The sequence below is a fragment of the Monopterus albus genome, unplaced genomic scaffold (genome assembly GCF_001952655.1).
Source record: "Monopterus albus unplaced genomic scaffold, M_albus_1.0 scaffold232.1, whole genome shotgun sequence".
In the NCBI taxonomy this organism is placed as follows: domain Eukaryota; kingdom Metazoa; phylum Chordata; class Actinopteri; order Synbranchiformes; family Synbranchidae; genus Monopterus; species Monopterus albus.
The window spans coordinates 211,842-230,218 of record NW_018128112.1 but is presented as its reverse complement, the minus strand read 5'-3'; the positions used below and the strand labels follow the sequence as shown (position 1 = coordinate 230,218).

The following is an 18,377-nucleotide window of genomic DNA, read 5'->3' as shown; positions in this document are numbered from 1 at the left end:
CTTTTTCTCTTATAACAAATATTTTCAACATGTCAGAGTCATCAATTCTCTCAGCAAGCACCATGAAAGCCAGAGAGTGAGCAGGCCAGTTCATGGAAGTCTGCTCTCTTTCATGCTTGTTTTTTTTCCCCACACTTCACAAAGCGAGGTTCACTTTTCACATGCTACATCTCTGCTGGCACAGCGGAAACACACTGCCATTACCCTCTCTGAAATGCCATCAGCAGTATTCTGTATACCTATATATTTTAAAGCTATTTTGTGAATTTCAGTATGGCCATCTGCCACCATGGAAAATGTGAATTTTAAGAGAAATGATATTCACAATATGCTCTTTTTCCCCTCTTTTCTCCCAGCAGCCACCCAAGCAGCCTATTTCTCCCAGCAGCCCCAAGACCAGGTGGTTGTATCTGGTCAGTCAGTGACTCTACCTTGTGTCATTGTGGGTTACCAGGGAATGGTACAGTGGACCAAAGATGGCCTTGCACTGGGTGGAGAGAGAGACCTACCAGGTATTATCACTGACCTCTTATTTCTGTTTCTCCCTCCTGTGTGTTTATTGCGCTCTCTGTCTGTCTGTCTTCCTGGGATCAGTGCCAGGTCCCATTAGAAACCAAGTCTCTCTCTGTCAACCATTGGGGTTTTACACAAATGAATGTTGAGAGAACAATGTACTATAGACAGGTCAGCCACTGCTGCACACACTGAACTTTAATTTGTTGTTTAGCATTTTAAGAGTCTTGTAGGAAGGTGGATAATCAATTGGCTTTTGTCACCCACTGACATTTAAATGTGAGGTAGACAAGACAGAAGGTGGAGAGGCTTCCTCTTGACCTCAGCCAGCCTATCTTTATTATGTCTGTGTTTAAAGGACAGACTCCATATGCAGCGACTCTCTCATGTGTTGCATTTCTAGCCTCATGCTGCTCTGCTAACATGACGGCTCAATGCCCGGCCCAGTGAGGTGCTGCTTGCTTTCATCTGTGTCTTAAAGATCCTTGCCACGTTTCCCTCACCTTTGTTCATGGCACAAGTCTGTTCATTTTATAGTCCTTTCATTATGTTTGCTGTCGGTTGGTTTTGTTTGTCTCTGACCATTCTTTCGGCTGGCTTCATGCAGGCTGGATGCGGTATTCTTTAATGGGCGACCCGGTATCAGGCGAGCACAGCTTGCTGATCGATTCGGCAGAGTTGGCGGATGACGCGGTGTACGAGTGTCAGGCTACACAGGCGGCACTGCGCTCCCACCGTGCCAAACTCACTGTACTAGGTAAGATATACAGCTCATGTGTGATCCTCACAGCCAGTCCTCATGCCTGGCCTGCAGTCTGGCAGCAGCTGGGAACAATCAGGGGAGAATCATCATCACACAATACACAGTCATGTAGACAAATATATAAATAACACATATATAATATATAAAAAGCTATCACCTTTAAAACACAACTTGACATAGACAAATAAAAAATACATCAAAAATAGTCAAAGTGATTTGTATTTTATAGAATAATTTTTTCATCACTCAAAGACAAAACAATTAGAAATGTAGCTCCCTGGTGAAAATCATGTCCTGACAGCATAAATCAAATCAAGCAAGACTCTGCCAAAAGACTCAACAAGGTAAGAAAAGGAAACCCCTCTGCTCTCAGTGGCGATAATCAAGATCATGGATGTCTGGGATAATGTGATTGCTGCAGTCATAAATGACTCACGTAGTCACTTTAAAGTTAGGGTTTGCACAGTTAGCACATTTTACAGTGAGCCACAACATCAACTACGAGGTGTTTTTTTTTTTTTACATTAATGTGACATGAGTGATCTACATCTTCACATAGACATTTAGAGGTGGGTGGTGAGAAGGAGGAGGAGGAGGAGGAGGAGGAAGGCCAGGTCTTGTGGGAAATGCAATCAGCAAAACACTGCTGGCATCTACTGGCATCCAAAGGAATGTCACTTCATTAATTAGTCCTGTCATTTGTCCATAAATTCACCTACAAGCTATTATAAGGCAGAACAATGGGAAAGCTCAGAGGGAACAGTTACACAGGCATGATGCTGCCACTTATGTCACAACACAACACAGAGCTTCAACCACAGAGACTATTTAGATCTATCTGTTGCCATTAAGGTGTGTATTCTGAGTTTACTGAGGCCGAGTGACAAGTGGTCCAGACAGCGTTGCCATGGAAAGGCAAGTACATTGAGATCACAAGCAGAATGACAGATAGACTCATCTCTGCTCATCAGCCCACCTTGCTGTGTCTAGTGTCACTGTCGAAGCAGCACAGAGCATTGTGGTCATCACATGCCCACACACACTGCCATAAAGGCGCTCGTGTGGAGGAGGCAAAAAAGTTGATAAAACTGTCTCCCCTCCATTAAAGGCACGCTGAAAGACCAAGGCTGGTGGTTCATGAACATTACATATTTTTCTTAAACATGTGAATGAAATCAGGTACATGGCTCAGGAGACTCCAGTTCATGTTAATGTGTGGACATATGGAGTGTTAAAGAGAGCATGCATATGTGTGCGTGCATGTGTCTTTATGTGTCTGTGTGCAAATCAATGTGGTCAGATGAGACCAAAGCAATCTTGCACAGTCAAAGGAGTCAACGGCAGGAGTGCAGTCAGGGGAATTGGCATGGAAATTAAAATCACCTAGCACTCGGATTCCATTAGTGTCCGTGCCGCGGCAGCGGAAGGACCTCTGACAATTCAGATACACACAGCGAAATTGGTTCGGTAGAGGGAGCGAGAAAGATGCCTTCATCAGGTGTGGCACGCTTGGCTTGCCAGTGGTGCGTGCGAAACCATGCAAATAAATGAACAAATAAGCAATTCAGCCAAAACATCACACTGCAACAGTAAGAGCAAATAGAGTAATAACGGTAGTCCCAAGAAAGGAAATAAATAAGGTTGAGTGTTGTTTTTCCAAATGACAACTGTTCTTAGTCTTTTCTCCTGAATGAAACAACACCTTGTTAAACAGACACATGACCATCGGAAGACACTGTTTACCTGCTTTGCTGGTGCAATATATTGCAACTGCGAGCTCAATATCAGGATAACGTCTTTGTGCCTCTGTGCTGGCCTGGAACTGTAATGAGGCTTTTTTTGAGTGGTATGTTTATTCTGCTTTACAGTTCCTCCTTCAGATCCTGTGGTGGAGGGGGGCCCTGTTGTACGTCTTAAGGCCCACACACCACACAACCTCACCTGCAGAGCCTCGGGAGCCAAACCTGCTGCTGAGATCACCTGGTACAGAGATGGAGAGGTCATGGAGACTGCAATTTATTCCAAGGTACAGTGAGAACAGATCTTTGCCCAGCATTATCATTCAATCACTAACACCCACACAATATTACAAAATGTAACAGCGGGCAGAAATAAATGCAAAGCTATTCAAAACAGAAATATTTTCTCTTAGGGTATAATACTCCCTTCTATTTTTCTTCCATTTCTCTTTATATTTTTCTCATCTTCCATGGTCTCACAGTTTTTTATCACCACCCTTCTCACAAGATTTGTTCTCTCACTCTGCAGTCCCCCACCCATTTTCAGTCATGCCTGACCCCCCGCCTCCCCCCTCACTTGCTAACCCCCCTCCACTCCCTTTTTGCTCGCTAATGCAGTGACACCACAGCATAACTGGAGCATGCCGAAGCTCAGACAGGCATGAGTGTTTCATACAGTAGACTGTCAGCCAAGAAGAAATCACGCACAACAATGCAGAAACACAATGGGGATGCGCCCAAGCATAAGCCAGCTATGGCTGGTAAAGTGTCACATTTTTCATGCTTTCTGACCACACTAAATGATGCTAAACACCACGTTTAAGAAGGCAAGAACCTGCAGCTAACAGGGCAGGAAGAGGAGAGGAGGAAAACAGAGTTAACTGGTGAGATAGCTTTGTGAAAAAGAGAATGCCAACATTAATAAGTGAAACACAGGTAGAAAATTTTTTTGTCCGAGCAAGGTGTGGTGACAGGGAGTGATGTGATTTGATCTAGCATAAAAATGCTTTTTGTGTGTCTGGCTGAAGAAGTGAAAGCCCTGGCCCATTGATTTGGCTGTCCAGGGAAAAGGCTCTGCTTGCCCTTGCTGGTTTCCAGAGATGTGTGACACTTCTGCCTCACTGTCACCACCCAAAAAACAGACACGCAGACACCTTCGTCATCACAGTTTTTTTTCTTTTGTGTATGTGTGCATGAGGAAGAGAGGGAGAAAGTGAGAGAGTAGTGAGAATCAGAATCTACACCTTTCCTCACTTAGGCGTATTGATTTCTGCAAGCAGTAAATAGATTTAAAAGATGATGACAAATAAGGTGCGCTGACGGGGAACACTCTCAGAAATGTGGGAACAGCACAATATCCCCTGCTGCATCATAAAATATACGATTTAACTGCCACGCCATAGAACAGGATGGCAAGTTTAATGCCTTACACATGAAAAAATAAGACCTGCAGTGGCATAGAAATATCCCTAAGAGACATAATCACAAATGGCAAGTGACTTGCTTGTGCAACACTGAGCTGATTTTCAGTTCGCCTCAATTGCAATGGAGACTCCTTTTAAAAGGACAGTCTGTAAACTGTTGCTTAGACTTCCAGCAACATCTAATGGTTACTCTGCGTCGGTGTCCGACTCTACAGACACTGATGGAGGATGGGAAGAGGGAGGTGGCTGTCAGCATGCTTCCAATGATCCCCGAGGACAGCGACTCTGGACGCACCTACACCTGCAGGGTTCTTAATCCAGCTGCCCCCGCTGGACGACAGACATCAGTCACCATCAATGTCCAGCGTGAGTGTTTCAGTAATAGATTATCTATATAAACCACCAATATATCACAGCACTATATTAGTGTTCTGTTGCATTGTGAAAAGAGCAGTGCTAGACATTAGATTACTAAAGCCAAATCTAAATCATATATTCATGTCAGTAACATGACCACTTTACTACTTGCAGACCCTCCTTCAGTGACTCTATCAGTCCAGCCTCAGACTGTGACTGAGGGAGCCAAGGTTCTCTTCATCTGCTCGGCTTCAGCCAATCCTGAAATCACTGGATACAGGTACCCATCCTTTGTTTTTATCTCGATTGTCCACTCCAGTTCTGCCACCCTGCACACAGAGCCAGAATGTATTAATGTCTATAAAGATACGGTACAGTCTTTTAGCTATTCCAAGATTTGCTTCAAACAGGCTGTCTAGAATAGAGAAAGCACCAAGCAAAGCAGTGCAAGGATGCCAAACATTTTCCAGGTACACTGAGCTAACTTTAACACACATGGCTAAGTACTTTCTCTGAACTAATGCAACTATATAATGTGATTATTCTTCTGTCCCAGATGGTCAAAAGGAGGAGTTCCTATCTCTGAAGCAAATGGGGACAGCCTCGAGGTGACAGTGGACTACTCCTACTTCACAGACCCCGTCTCCTGCGAGGTGTCCAACTCTGTGGGCAGCACCAATGTCAGCACCCTGGTCGATGTCCAGTGTGAGTTTAACTTTAGGCAAGCAGTGAATGTTGTGTGGTAAGCTGGGTAAGAGATTTTTTAGAGGTTTGTGTTATTTTAAAAGCAGTCTCTTATTGATTGCATCTGGCTGTCTGTGTTGCTTTGCCCTAGTTGGCCCCAGACTTCTGTCAGAGCCAAAGCCAGTGACGGTGGATATAGGGATGGATGCAGCCTTTACTTGTGCATGGACTGGGAATCCTCCTCTGACCCTGGCCTGGACCAAGCAAGGCTCCAGCGTGGTAAGTCAACACTAGTCAACAGCTCATCATGGTGGTAAATTTTAACACCACCCCTCAACACCATCCCTCCAGAGAGAAACATTCACACATGGCCTTGAGGCATGAGTCCTTCACACTTTCTTTTTACAGGCTGAATCTTCAACACCTCCTCTCACCATGCTCCCTCAGGGCTAAAGCCTCTGGCAGAAAACTCTGCCCACTGACAGATTCATACAGCATCATCAAGGCACATGACGTGCTGTCACAACTAACTCAGTCAATCAATCATTCAGTCAGTCAACCAGTGAGTTAAGGTGTGGTTCAAACTAACAGAATTACACCATGCACAGCAACTTTTAGAGCAGCGTCTCAGCTTTTTAGACACTAAAAAGGCCTGACTGCACTTGAGTATCCATTTTCTCAAAGTCGATTTCGTAGGCGGAACAAATGGGACATTTCCACCTTTACTTTACATCATCCTGGTAAAAGTCTTTCAGTGCACACACCATCAGTGGATACATCCCATAGGAGCTTCTCTCCTGGCAGCTAATATAATTTCTGAGGCAGAAGTGCTGCGGGATGGCGTAAGCGATGCTGTCATTTCAAAGAATGAACGCTTTCAGCACCTCTGAGGGAAACGCTGCAGCCATTTTTCTAATCCACCCACTGCCACTGTCCCACACTCAGCCACGAGTAATGGATTAATTGGGCACAGCTTGATGGAATGACAGGATCAATGAGTTAAGGAGTGAGAGAGTACAGCAGCTCCAAAGGCTACAGCCCACTCACACCACAGTATGCTCCGTTCTGTCCTCACTGTTTTTAATTACAGCAATCTCCCCGGCAGCATGGTTACTCAGCGGTGGCTTGGTGGCTTGAGTGCTTAATGCTGTGATTACAGCTCTTCACAATGAAATTAAACTCAAACCAGAAGCATTTGTTACAATGGTCAGCCCACCTCTGTGCTGCCTCCACAGTGAGTGGGCCACTGATAAAAGTCTCAGTCTCCTTTGTCTGCCTCTACTCCCCATCGCCTCACTCTGTCCCCCAGCACACATCTCACTTGTCTCACTGGATCTCTCACTAGGTGCTCAGTAATGGTAACACCTTGCAGCTGAAGGCTGTTACCCAGGAGGATGCTGGAACATACACCTGCAAGGCCATCGTGCCCCGGATCGGCGTCGCAGAAAGAAATGTTATTCTAACTGTAAATGGTGAGTGGCTTCTTTTCAGAGTGTGTGAGGTTGCTTGTAATGTTTTGACCAATCTTTTGAATAAATAGCATGAAAATTAATATCCGACAGCTTGGTATTGGTCAGTATTTCAAAATATCTTTATTTTATTTATTTATTTTTTTACATTTTTCTGCTCTGCTCTGCTCTCTGTGTTTCCTTCTTCTTCACACCAGGTCCGCCTATCATCACAGCAGATGCCACACAGCATGCTGTGAAGCACTCCAAGGGCAAGCTGGAGTGCCGGGTGGGAAGCAGCCCCCCACCTGACAAGATTGTAAGTGAGCCTTTCAGTTGTGTTGTACATCGTTCATTTATGTTTAGGAGCTTACATACTTTATGAAACTCGCAGCCACACCCACTTAAGAGCGAGTGATCACTCAGTGTAACTTCACCCCTGATCTCACCATCACACCTTTGCAGCAGCACATTTCCACCTCCCACCCTTCCAAATACATATACACACATTTTCAAAACTAATTACATAGACACTGACTGGAGAGATTGGAGAGTTGGGGGGAGCTGCAGGAGACTGGATTCCTGTGGTTTTCAACCAAACTGCATTCAATTAGCGGCCCAAGAGTCATCACTCGCCTGACCCTGTTGAACTGCTGTGTGCACGCTGGGCTGAGAGAGGATAATTAGGGTGTGAGAAGGAGTGAGAGACAAGTGCCCTGCTGGCCCTGCGCTAGAGACAGCAGAGACGAGTCTTATTTCATAGTGCAGCCACCCAACCCTCCTTAGGCCTCACCTACAGGGCAGATGTGGGAGGCAGCTTAAACATGAGCCTATGAGCTATATCAGCCACAAAGCACCTCAGAGGTTGGCAGAGAGAAAGAAGAAATGAGAGAAACTGGTGTTCATTCAGCGGCAGGCAGGGGTCTAAGGATAAACAGCGCTGCAAGCCTCTGCTTTGCTCACCAGTGAAAGTGACTTACTCAATGTGGTCTGTTCCCTTCTTTCCTTCCATAGGTGTGGACCTTTGGTGACATGAGCCTATCTTCTGGTTCATCCGGTCGTTACTCAGTGCATACAGTAACCAGCGACCATGGAGTCCTGTCTTCTCTGGTGCTATCTGAGACTCTGGCACAGGATTTCCAGCTACGCTACAACTGCACTGCTTGGAATCGCTTTGGCACTGGCACCGCCCTTGTCACACTGAAGGAGCAAGGTATACACTGACACAAGTAATAATCCCCACCAGAGCCCTTTAGAAGCATTATTCTCGGTCCTTGCTGTGAAGCTGGCCAAATTAGGAGAATGCAATGCTTCTGACTTGCTTATCTTAATTATACTTCTCTAATCAATATGATTTAATCAGCAGATGGTTCCTTTAATGAATATCTTTGCCCAATAAAATAGATATTAATTGGGGACAGGAGTCAATTAGAGAAAGCAACGTGTTTACGCTTCAACTCATATTTTCCATCACTGTCCTGTCTCAGAAGCAAGTCCAGTGTCTCAGGATGAAGCCAATTTAAGTTATCTTAAAATTAAACAACAGTACTTTTAAACTAATGCTACTGGAAGCCTTTGTTGCAGCAGACACCAAATATAAGGTCCTCACCAGTAATTTACATCAATGTAGCAGAGTGGTGTCTCCAGAGAAATGGCCAGTGGTATCTCCTGGAATCTCTAATTAGATTACTGTCTATTGCTTCATTGCATGTCAGGCCTTGTTACCCTCCTTTCAGAGAGATTAGAGACAATAGCCAGGCTGTAGGATGCTGGACTGCCGACATGAGCATACTGTAAGCCCTGACTTGTGAGCAGGCCCAGTGAATTATATAGGCACTGGCATTTCTGGGATTAGCAAGACAAATGAATTGAGCTCTTTCTTTCATTTGCTCTTATCTGCTTATTCTTGACACTGGCACTTATGCTATACCATCTCTCATGTCATCCCTCCCCATCTCTTGACAATGATCTACCCCCACCCGCTCTGCCACATTTTTTATTACTGTTGTATTACAGAAGCCCTGCCTATGTTGATAATTGTTGGTGGAGCAGTAGGTGGAGGCTGTGTCCTGCTCATCTGCGTCATCACTCTGGTCTCCCTCTGCTGCAGGCATACAGGCAAAGGTGAGCTCAATGGTTAGTATGGGCAAGAGGGTCAACACACCGGTCTTCAAGTGAAACAGATTACAATCTTTCACTTGTGACCTAAAACTGAACAATTTTCTGCCTTTTCCCTTTCCATAGAATTTTTATGTCATATTTAGTGTAGAAGTCTACATGGTACTGTCAAATAAAGCACTTTTCAATTCCCATAGGTAAAAGGTGCACTCGTCTTTCCAAGAGTGACATCAGAGTGCAGATTGTTCACAGTGATCACAATGCTACACGTAGCAATGATGATGAGGAGGATGTCAAAGAACCCATGGTAAGTCTCTTTGTTCACCGTTTCTGTTTGCACTTACACATTAATACTGAAACATACGGTAATGCCCAGACCTTTTTGTTTTTATTCAAGTGGGGTCTTGTTCAACTCAGTAATTTTTCAAAAATACTTGGTCTTCCCTCAGGCTCCAAACAGCAGCGAATCTCCTGGGACATCACGCACAGAACACAGTGACCTCCTGGAAGAGGAGGAGGATGAGAGATCAGACATAAAGGTAATACTTTAAATAGCAAGTTTGCATTATCTATATCTATTATACACAATATAGGATTATGCAAAGCACAATTTTTTTTCCTCCTCTCACAGGATCCCACCAATGGCTACTACAATGTCCATGGCCATGAAGACCGTCATATTCGCAGCAGTGGATTCTCTGAATATGTGCCCAACTCTCGGCCAGTCTACACTCCATCACAGCTGCCCTCCCCCAGCCCCATGTACGGTCAACATGGCACCCAGCCTCGTGTCTATGATTTCTCCCAGCGATATGCAACCACCACAGTGAGCAGAACCACATACGAACAGCAGCAAGCCACCCAACAGCAGGCTGCTCAGCCTGCCAGTATTTATCCCACTGACCCCCTCTACAGTGGCTCCGCCTACCTACCTGCTACCTATGGTCGCGCCTTCACCAGTTACGTTAAGCCCGCTTCGTATGAGAAGGTTGATGCATATGACCAATCAGATCAGGCCAGCAAGGTGTCCAGCTCATCCCGCTTCTCATATGCTTCTTCACAAGTGTCCTCCCAGCAGTCTGACTATGGCCGACCTTCACAGCGTATGCAGACTCATGTCTGATTAGATTGAAAAAATAATAATAATTTGGAGAAATACAAGTGCAGGAGCAGTGAGTAGCTAACCAATGTCACCTCCACATACATGTGTGGATGGACTAACACAGAGACTTTCTTTACTCAGACAGTCCTTTGAGGATATGTGTGGACAGCATTTGGAGGCGGTCACACGATTTAGGTTATGGAATAACCAACCTGTTTGTTGTCACCAACAGTAATGATAACCGCAGAGCTCCTGAGCTGGAGAATTCAGAAGGTTGCGATGTCTGTGTCAAACCTTACACTGATTACATTGACTAAACTGATTCCAGTTTGATACCTCGCCAGATTATCTCTATACGATAACCACCCAGACCTGTGGAGACCCTGTCAGTGCAAGGGCCATCTAGAAAATAAATCAAGTGCACCTCCTACGGTAAATGTGGGTGGCCGAAACGATCGGGGTTGTTGTTTACCTGCATTCCAGAGTTTACTTTATGGCAACACTAAATGTCAAACATGAGTGCTAAAATACTTTGAAAGAAGATTTTACACATTTGAGGAAAACAAACTGATATGAACAACCTATTGTTGTCTGTCATTTGGTGTTTTGTTGGCATGCGAAAGGAATTCTAAGCACATTTGTGTCTCTATCCCTAACACAATGCTGAGCTATTCATAGAGACAGATATATACAATTCCGCACAACAGGCTAGCTCTACTGACCAACAAGTGCTACAGGCACTGTACTGGATGAAGAGTCTAATCAGCGGCGGAAAATACTTCTGGTCCAAGCTGTATTCCTGGAGCTTCTTCTGATAAAATCCCTAACAAGTTGGACTTGAGATATGAAGAGAATGAAGGACTAAATGTAACAGTGTGTTGAACCAAGATGGACAAAATAAGGCCATGAAAACCCAAAGATGGTGATAACTGTATAGGAGAAAACAGGGGCTGAGGCTGAATACTGCTGTCCTACCCCTGGTGCTGTCTTCTACTGTGTTTTCTGATTGTAAAATAAGGAGTAATGCTATTAGCAGAACAATCAAAAGTGGTGGCTTGGAAAATGGTGGCAATCTTTAAATAAAAATGAAAATGAATGCGGCGTCAACTTCGGCAGGCTCAGGTGGGGTAAGAGGTCAGTCCTAATGGTGGAGTTTACACTGAAGTTTTACAACTCAATCAAATTGTCTTAATATGTTTACAAGAAACAGTACTACCCTGAAACACTAAGTATCTGTACAAATGGCTGAGCCGATACCTTCTCTCTGTTGCATGCAGATTATGTGTCTAGTGAAAATCTTCAACATTTATATTCATGTCCATTTCATGTTCTGTACCTGGCCCAGTTACATTCCACTTTCTGGATGTTTCAGTGCGGACGCCTGTACTGCCATTTGTCTAAAAAGCTCTTACCAGGCAGCCTGATGAGAGAACAAATGCCACTTAAAGTGAGGAGGCAAACATCATCGCTTGTCTTTATTTTTATATTTTATATAAGCCTTAATGTACAGCGTGTAAGCTGCTCTATTGTAAAGTATCTTTATATACATATGTATCTTTCTTGGTTCATTTATTTGGGTCCACAGATTTTCTTCTCTAAGTTGGTCATCAATCACTGAATGCCATTAATATGCCGTTTTTGGAACATGACTAATTGCCATTGGTTTATTCTTTTAATAATGTATTAAGAATTTTATTTGCTAAAAATGAGCTATCATTGCTTGTACCTTTGTACACATATTTATATTTAAATAAAACCCATTTCCGATAAAGAACTGGCTGGTGTGAATAGTGAGAATTGCTCAGCCTGGTGAGTAAATTCATCGGGCATGAGGAACAGCGACAAACAAAGCTTCCTGCGTAGCAACAGTGATGAATACATAAATTAGCAGCTCTGTCTATGTTGATTTTCCTATTCCCCCAGTGGTGTGCTGCTTTTAATGAAGACAGATAAGATAGTAGAACCCCCATTGTATGTGTAACCACGTCGTGAAGCCGCTGTGCCCATCTCATAGGGTAATAGGATAGAGCTGTGACAAAGGTAGGCATTATTTGACTACGAGTTCATCTTGTCACCCCTGTTCCCCAGGTAGGCACACTGTTCACGATGGGGAGGGGAGTTACATGCTCATTACACTTCTGCTGTGAGAAGGGACAAGGTCTTACAAGACATTACATTGTGCATAATAAATGTAAACAAGACCCCATCAACAACAAATAATACAAGCAATGCAATTTGGTACTGAGGAATCAGATAAAACATTTTATTTTCATGACTCTTTCTTATAAAAACATATGCAAACAAAACAATACAAAAGGATACAACATCCATAATCACAGTCACAGTGTATAATGTTTATGAAAACATGTTCTAAAAGTTGTGACCATCCCTTGCTTTCTGAAAACTATACAGTACATTCACACTCACATAGTTTAACTGTAACGCTCTATGGATTCAATATAAAAAGGTCCACTGAGCAAGATCCTCAACTAATTTCCTTAAATTTTTTCCCCCTCAGTAAATAATACTAATGCAGATCTTTGGTTTGCTTATCCAGCATAATATTTCCGTGAGGTGAAGCAAATCAAGTAAAAGAAAGCATGTGGTTAAATCTTAGATTTGAAAGTTGATTGAGCTGTTCGTGTTCAAAGAGAAAATTCTCATGTGGTTAAGAACTCATTGCATTGTTCTGGTAACTTGTGAAAGCCCCATTGGTTTGCTTTGGCTTTGAGGTGTGTATCTCAACTAGAAATCCATGTAAAAGCCAACTGCTTCTCATCCTCAGGCTGAAAACTATTTAAAACCGAAGCGTTACTTCAGTCTCATATTAGTTTTCTCTCGAGGACCATGCTGGTTGGTGTCTGTTTTAGCCCACAGACTACTTAACATTACTGCTGGCGTATTTCCAAAACAAACCATGGGCTTTTAGATTGATTAATGCATTTTCTACTTTCCAGGCAGTTTGTTGTTTTTCATTAATTTTAGTAGAACACAATATGAAAATGCCCCTGTGTGGATGAAAGCACCATGTTGTTTTGGTTGTTTTTTCCTCTTCTTTGTCAGACTTCTGTTATCACCACATGTTAATGCAATTGTCTCTGCAAGCTGATATTTGTATTCTACAGATAAACACAGACTAATGGCTGCCTGGCAGATAGGTAGGTAGATAAAAATGCTATAATCGGTTGAAAAACCAGGGCAATGCTTTGGAAAACGGTCAGCTGTTTTAAATGAGTATTTTGTAGGAAACAGGCTAAATGTTCCTGTGCTTTAAAATATTGGAAAAATAAAACCCCTAATTTATCGCTATACACGGCATGAAACCACTGGCAAAATGCCAAATTCACTGCAGCCCAAAAGCATGAAGGCATCTCACCCTTTAAGAAATACATAATACTAAGTCTTAACAACATTTTAAAATTCATAAAATGTTCCAATGTTGCATCCATCTCAAAAGGTAAAATTTTACAAATACTGGGAAAATGGTTGCCAAAATTTACATATTTCATTATTTATAGTGAGAACCACACACTAGTAAGAATTGGATGGGGATAAAAGACACTGATTTTTATACCTTTAAAACTATACACGTGTGAGTCACTGTGGTTTATGTGGACTTAAGTTGGGGAAAAGGGGGCTTGCAAATAAAGTGCTCCAAGTCATTCATGTGAGTAGCTGAGTCCGTGTCCTCAGTTTGCTGCTAAATGAAGAAACATGTCCTGAATCAGACTGAAATGTTCCTCCATTATTTTTAGCACTTTGATGTCATTTCCCGCTCTACATACCTCACTGATCCTCATAACATCATCAAATTCCTGCCTCCTTTGTCACCCAGTCTCTCAGCTTGGTGACGCGCGAGTAGACACCGGGCTTGTTCCTACGAGCGCAGCCCTCGCCCCAGCTCACGATACCGGCCTGGAACCACTTCCCACTCTCCTCAAAACACACCAGGGGGCCTCCAGAGTCTCCCTGGTGAACGTAGTCAGGGGAGAACAGTTATTAGATTGGGTTGGGATGTGACAGCATGATAATTACGAGTGGAGAACATGTCGTATGATCTCACCTGGCATGCATCGACTCCTCCAGTCAAGAATCCACTGCAGAGCATCCTGGAGGTGAGTTGGCCCTCGGTGACCACGTTACACACCGTGTCATTGATGATTTTCACAGATGCCTTCTGTAGCAGCTGTGTCGGTTGACCTGCAAGAACAGGACAAAGGGGTGAGCGTGGTGCCACGTGACCTCTGTGCTTGTCACTAACATCAAAAGGTGTTAATGGGCTGGATGAGTGTTAGCTAATGATAGTTTAAGAGCCTTCCCAGGAAAGCTAATGTCTGACTTGATATATACATGGAAGAAGGCTTAATGGAATAGAGCAGATTAGAAAAAGATAAAAGAAAATGGAGGGGTTGAGCAGAAGAGAGGTATGTCATGATGGGAGAGAAAAACAAATGAGAGGGACATTAAAGAAAATAAAGAATTAGGATGAAGGGAGAAAGAGAAGAAGAAGAAAGCAGGCAGGGAAAGAAGTTGAAGGATGGACATGAATAGCTCACTGTAAGAAGGATGGGGGTGGTGTGGGATATCTTAATTTTGATGCGAGTTGGATATACATAAAAGAAATACACAACTGAAGAGTGGGTTAGCCATAATTGAAGAATAACAGTATAAATGTTGAAACCAGTATAACGGTTACAGTGGAGGAAAAAAAAAAAAAAAGTTCACTGCAGTTCTACCCAGAATCACCAGTTCATGCATAATACCTCCTTCTCTGAGCGCGCCCCAGCCTGTGACCCAGCAGGACATGCCTGCAGGGAAGACGTGGGAGGGAGAGGGTAGGCAGATGGGTTGGATGGTGTTACTGAACTTCAGTGGCTCGCTGAGCTCCAGTAGTGCAATGTCATAGTCAAAGGTCATACGGTCGTAATTCGGGTGGGTGATGATCCTTTTCACTGAGCGGCGCAGTACGCCATCCTGTTTGTACTGGTCTTGCATGCCACTGTAGGTCTGCCAGTTCATGGCAACATGGTTCCTGTGTTAACATGTACAGCATCATGGGGCAGAGGTTCTGTTTCTATACATGCATAAAGTAGTATGGATGGATGCAATATCACAAGCACATATGCTACTTTTAAGGTTGTGAGGTTTACTTTCTGAGACAGCATCAGAAAGGTGCTGATTTAGTGAAGAGGTTATAATATGAAGCAATTCAGTACAAGACCACCATAAACTACAGCCTCAAAAATGACAGCTCTAACAGTCTCAATAAAAGTGAATATTATAAGAAGCTACTAGCTGCCACATTATTTCATAGGATGGCATTGAATTTGCATGATATTTTACTACTTAGGCTAAAAGATATGGTATATGATGATATACAGTACTGTAAAAACTGAACTGAAGAGAACTGCAGAAAAGAAAACCTTATTGGTGGAAAATACTCTCAAATTAAATAAACAATAATTACATAAACAATATCAGCACTAGCTGTGAATCTGAAATTACCATATTCCCTGCTCAGTTACAACAGAAAGTGGCTCAAGTTGACCAGCATGGCTAGTGCGCCACCTACAGGACACTGATGAATATAGCTGCATGCCTTCATGGGTGAGATGCAAATTTAATTTTCTGAATTAACTCTGTCATCAGGGGTCAGTTTTCAGACCTTTGTATATAAATGGTCTTGTTTTCCACAGTTCTGTTACTTAGCTGCACAATTCATATGACAATACATTTAATAAAATGTTAAATTACATGGGAAATCATAACAGTTTATAGACAAATAGAAAAGAGGGAAACTGCCTTTCACATGTGTACGAGTGTTATAGATGTTCAATGTGGAACTCACTCCGGGTCGCTGGTGACAAAGCAATGGGAAGCTGAGAGGAGCCACTTGTCAGAGATGATGGAGGCACCACAAGCGTGTCCATTGGTCTGGAAGTGAAGGCTGACCTGCCAGGGCCACTCGCCCAGCTCAGCGTTCTGACCCCCCACGATGCGGTTCAGATAATAAGGCCTGGTGCCACAATCTGTTATTTGTGTGATGAGACAAGAGAGGAACCCAAAAAATAAATAAATAAATCTGAAAGAGGGATTAAGTTGACTTGAAGCCATCATGGCGCTGGCCTTGGCTGTGAATGGTACTAAGCCTCTTTGGAATCCTAATAAGGCACACTGACATATTAGCTGATCCAAAAAAAAAAAAAACTTCAGAGATGCCAAGAGGTGCTTTCAAAGAAGAATGAAATAAATAAGTAGTCAAGGCCTGGGGCTCTTTTCTAACAGGCAGCCCAGTGCGCAGTACAACCCAGCTCTTCTAGAATCTCTTCTAAAATTTTTAAAAAAGAGGTGAAGAAATTAAAATATTTCTTACCGCAGCTGGCCTCATCCGAGTTGTCAGAGCAGTCACTAACACGATCGCATTCGGCATTCACTTTGTTGACACATTCCTGGTTCAAACACTTGAAGCTGAATTCAGAACAGATACCCGGAGCTACAGTGGGGTGGAGACAGATCCCAAAATCAAAACACATAGCATACTTCAATCAAGGTGTTAGAGTTTTTGAGGCAGAGCAAGTTTAACCAGTAAAATACTATGCAATCAGCAAGGCTTTAAAGTGAGGCTTGAATGCACAATGCATAGTGATTGAGGAGCAGACTGCATTGATTGGGCGTATTGATTGGGGTTGAGGTCTAATATCGCTCTTTATTCACAGAAGTGAAAAATCAAAAGGAAATGCAAGAGTGCCCTCTGCGTAGTGTATGACAGGGTGAGTGAAAGGGAAATTGATAAAGAGTGAAGGTGTGAGTATGAGGGAATTAAAGACTGAGAGGAAAACGCATTACATTGAAAAATACTTTTAATTAAGAATTAAGTCTCCAGTGGAGCATGTTTTTCCAAACCGAAAAAAAACCCTCTACTGAGCTGTGGATGAAGGTTAAGTGCTTAATGTAGAACATGCTTAGAATGACAGGCTAAGGAAGACAAGACGAGCTGCCACTCACAGTCTTTACAAGAGGCCTCGTCGCTTCCATCTGTACAGTCCTGCTTTTTGTCACACACAACGCCTTGTGGCAGGCAGTCTCCGTTCCCACAGCGCCACTCGTTCTCCTCACAACCTGGAGACAAAGAAACAGAGTGAAGAGGAAATTATAATAGAATAAAGATGAAAACTTGAATAAGGAATTCAGGCAATGCTTCAGAGGGACATTAGCGGTGCAGCCATGTTGGACATCAAATCTGTCTCCATTCTTCTTGCTTGTATTACACATGATTAAGTGTCCAGAGGATGCAGAGAAAATTGGGCAAGGCTTCAAACAAACTCCATTACTGATAAAATAATGACTTCACACAGCCCAGGAGTCAGTGACCAGAGCATTAGCAGTGATGTTCCTTTAATGTTAGTACAATTAACTTAGCATTAGATAAGAGTTGGATCCCCTAAAGAGTGCTTTAAGGGACGGGGATACTTACCGCAACGTTTCTCATCGCTCCCATCTCCGCAGTCATTGACACGATCACACACCCACATTTTTGGCTTGCACAAGCCATTCAAACATGAAAACTGGTCCTTTTCACAGTCTGAGGTGAAAGAAATGCAGTGTATTTAGCAATGAGGAGCAACAGAGGAAATGTAAATATGGATTATTTGAAAATGTATGTTTTATATAAATGAGATAATTACAGAAAGATAATGATTGTAGCCTTAAGTCAGAAGAGAAGATCAAGACCATTCATGTCTGTACGTAGAATATGAAGCTACAAACAGCATAAGGACTTGAAATCTTTAGCCTGTCTGAAAGTAACAAAATCTGTCTTCTACCACCTTTATGTTCACTAATTAACACATTAGTTTACTTAACTTGCATTAAAACTTGTACATAGATAAAACGTCTAGGGTGGTGGAGAATCTTCTGGAATGCGTGACGGTTGAATTACTTTTGGAAAAAAAGAAAAATGTTGTAATAAGATGTATTTATAGAGCACCTGGAGTCAGCATAGAAAAATTTAATGACTGGATGGAGGAGAACTACTCGACAATAAGTCAAACTAATGTTCATATGTGGTGACTTCAATATAGATTTGTTAAACCCTAACAAGCACTCAGGAACTGAGGAGTTTATTAACACATTATATAGATGCAGTTTATACCCCAAAATTACAAAACCAAGTAGAGTAACAACCCAGCATGCAACACTAATAGATAATATATTTACTAATGATATTGA

At 42.8% G+C, this 18,377-nt stretch overlaps 2 protein-coding genes across 4 annotated transcripts in view; one reads left to right on the top strand and one right to left on the bottom strand.

Annotated features, from left to right (window-relative positions):
• kirrel3l (kirre like nephrin family adhesion molecule 3, like) overlaps nt 1-11,909 on the top strand; it is a 35,676-nt gene extending 23,767 nt beyond the window's left edge. The window contains exons 2-15 of one of the 3 annotated variants that reach the window (XM_020620118.1): nt 360-512; nt 1,121-1,270; nt 3,145-3,302; nt 4,655-4,805; nt 4,971-5,076; nt 5,353-5,501; nt 5,632-5,759; nt 6,826-6,952; nt 7,147-7,247; nt 7,943-8,141; nt 8,945-9,064; nt 9,244-9,353; nt 9,496-9,585; nt 9,678-11,909. In XM_020620118.1, the coding sequence (XP_020475774.1) occupies nt 360-512; nt 1,121-1,270; nt 3,145-3,302; nt 4,655-4,805; nt 4,971-5,076; nt 5,353-5,501; nt 5,632-5,759; nt 6,826-6,952; nt 7,147-7,247; nt 7,943-8,141; nt 8,945-9,064; nt 9,244-9,353; nt 9,496-9,585; nt 9,678-10,169 (2,234 nt within the window). In that variant the 3' untranslated portion in view covers nt 10,170-11,909. Of the gene's footprint in view, nt 1-356; nt 513-1,120; nt 1,271-3,144; nt 3,303-4,654; nt 4,806-4,970; nt 5,077-5,352; nt 5,502-5,631; nt 5,760-6,825; nt 6,953-7,146; nt 7,248-7,942; nt 8,142-8,944; nt 9,065-9,243; nt 9,354-9,495; nt 9,586-9,677 lie in introns of all 3 variants that reach the window. The other 2 variants (XM_020620117.1, XM_020620119.1) reach the window with 2 other exon arrangements.
• A 496-nt stretch (nt 11,910-12,405) lies between these two features.
• Nucleotides 12,406-18,377, bottom strand: part of st14 (ST14 transmembrane serine protease matriptase) — a 26,738-nt gene continuing 20,766 nt past the window's right edge. The window contains exons 13-19 of the mRNA XM_020620112.1: nt 17,623-17,730; nt 17,154-17,267; nt 16,522-16,641; nt 15,997-16,177; nt 14,912-15,180; nt 14,212-14,348; nt 12,406-14,117 (exon numbers count right to left, since the gene is read on the bottom strand). Coding sequence (XP_020475768.1) covers nt 13,956-14,117; nt 14,212-14,348; nt 14,912-15,180; nt 15,997-16,177; nt 16,522-16,641; nt 17,154-17,267; nt 17,623-17,730 — 1,091 coding nt within the window. The 3' untranslated portion in view covers nt 12,406-13,955. The remainder of the gene's footprint in view (nt 14,118-14,211; nt 14,349-14,911; nt 15,181-15,996; nt 16,178-16,521; nt 16,642-17,153; nt 17,268-17,622; nt 17,731-18,377) is intronic.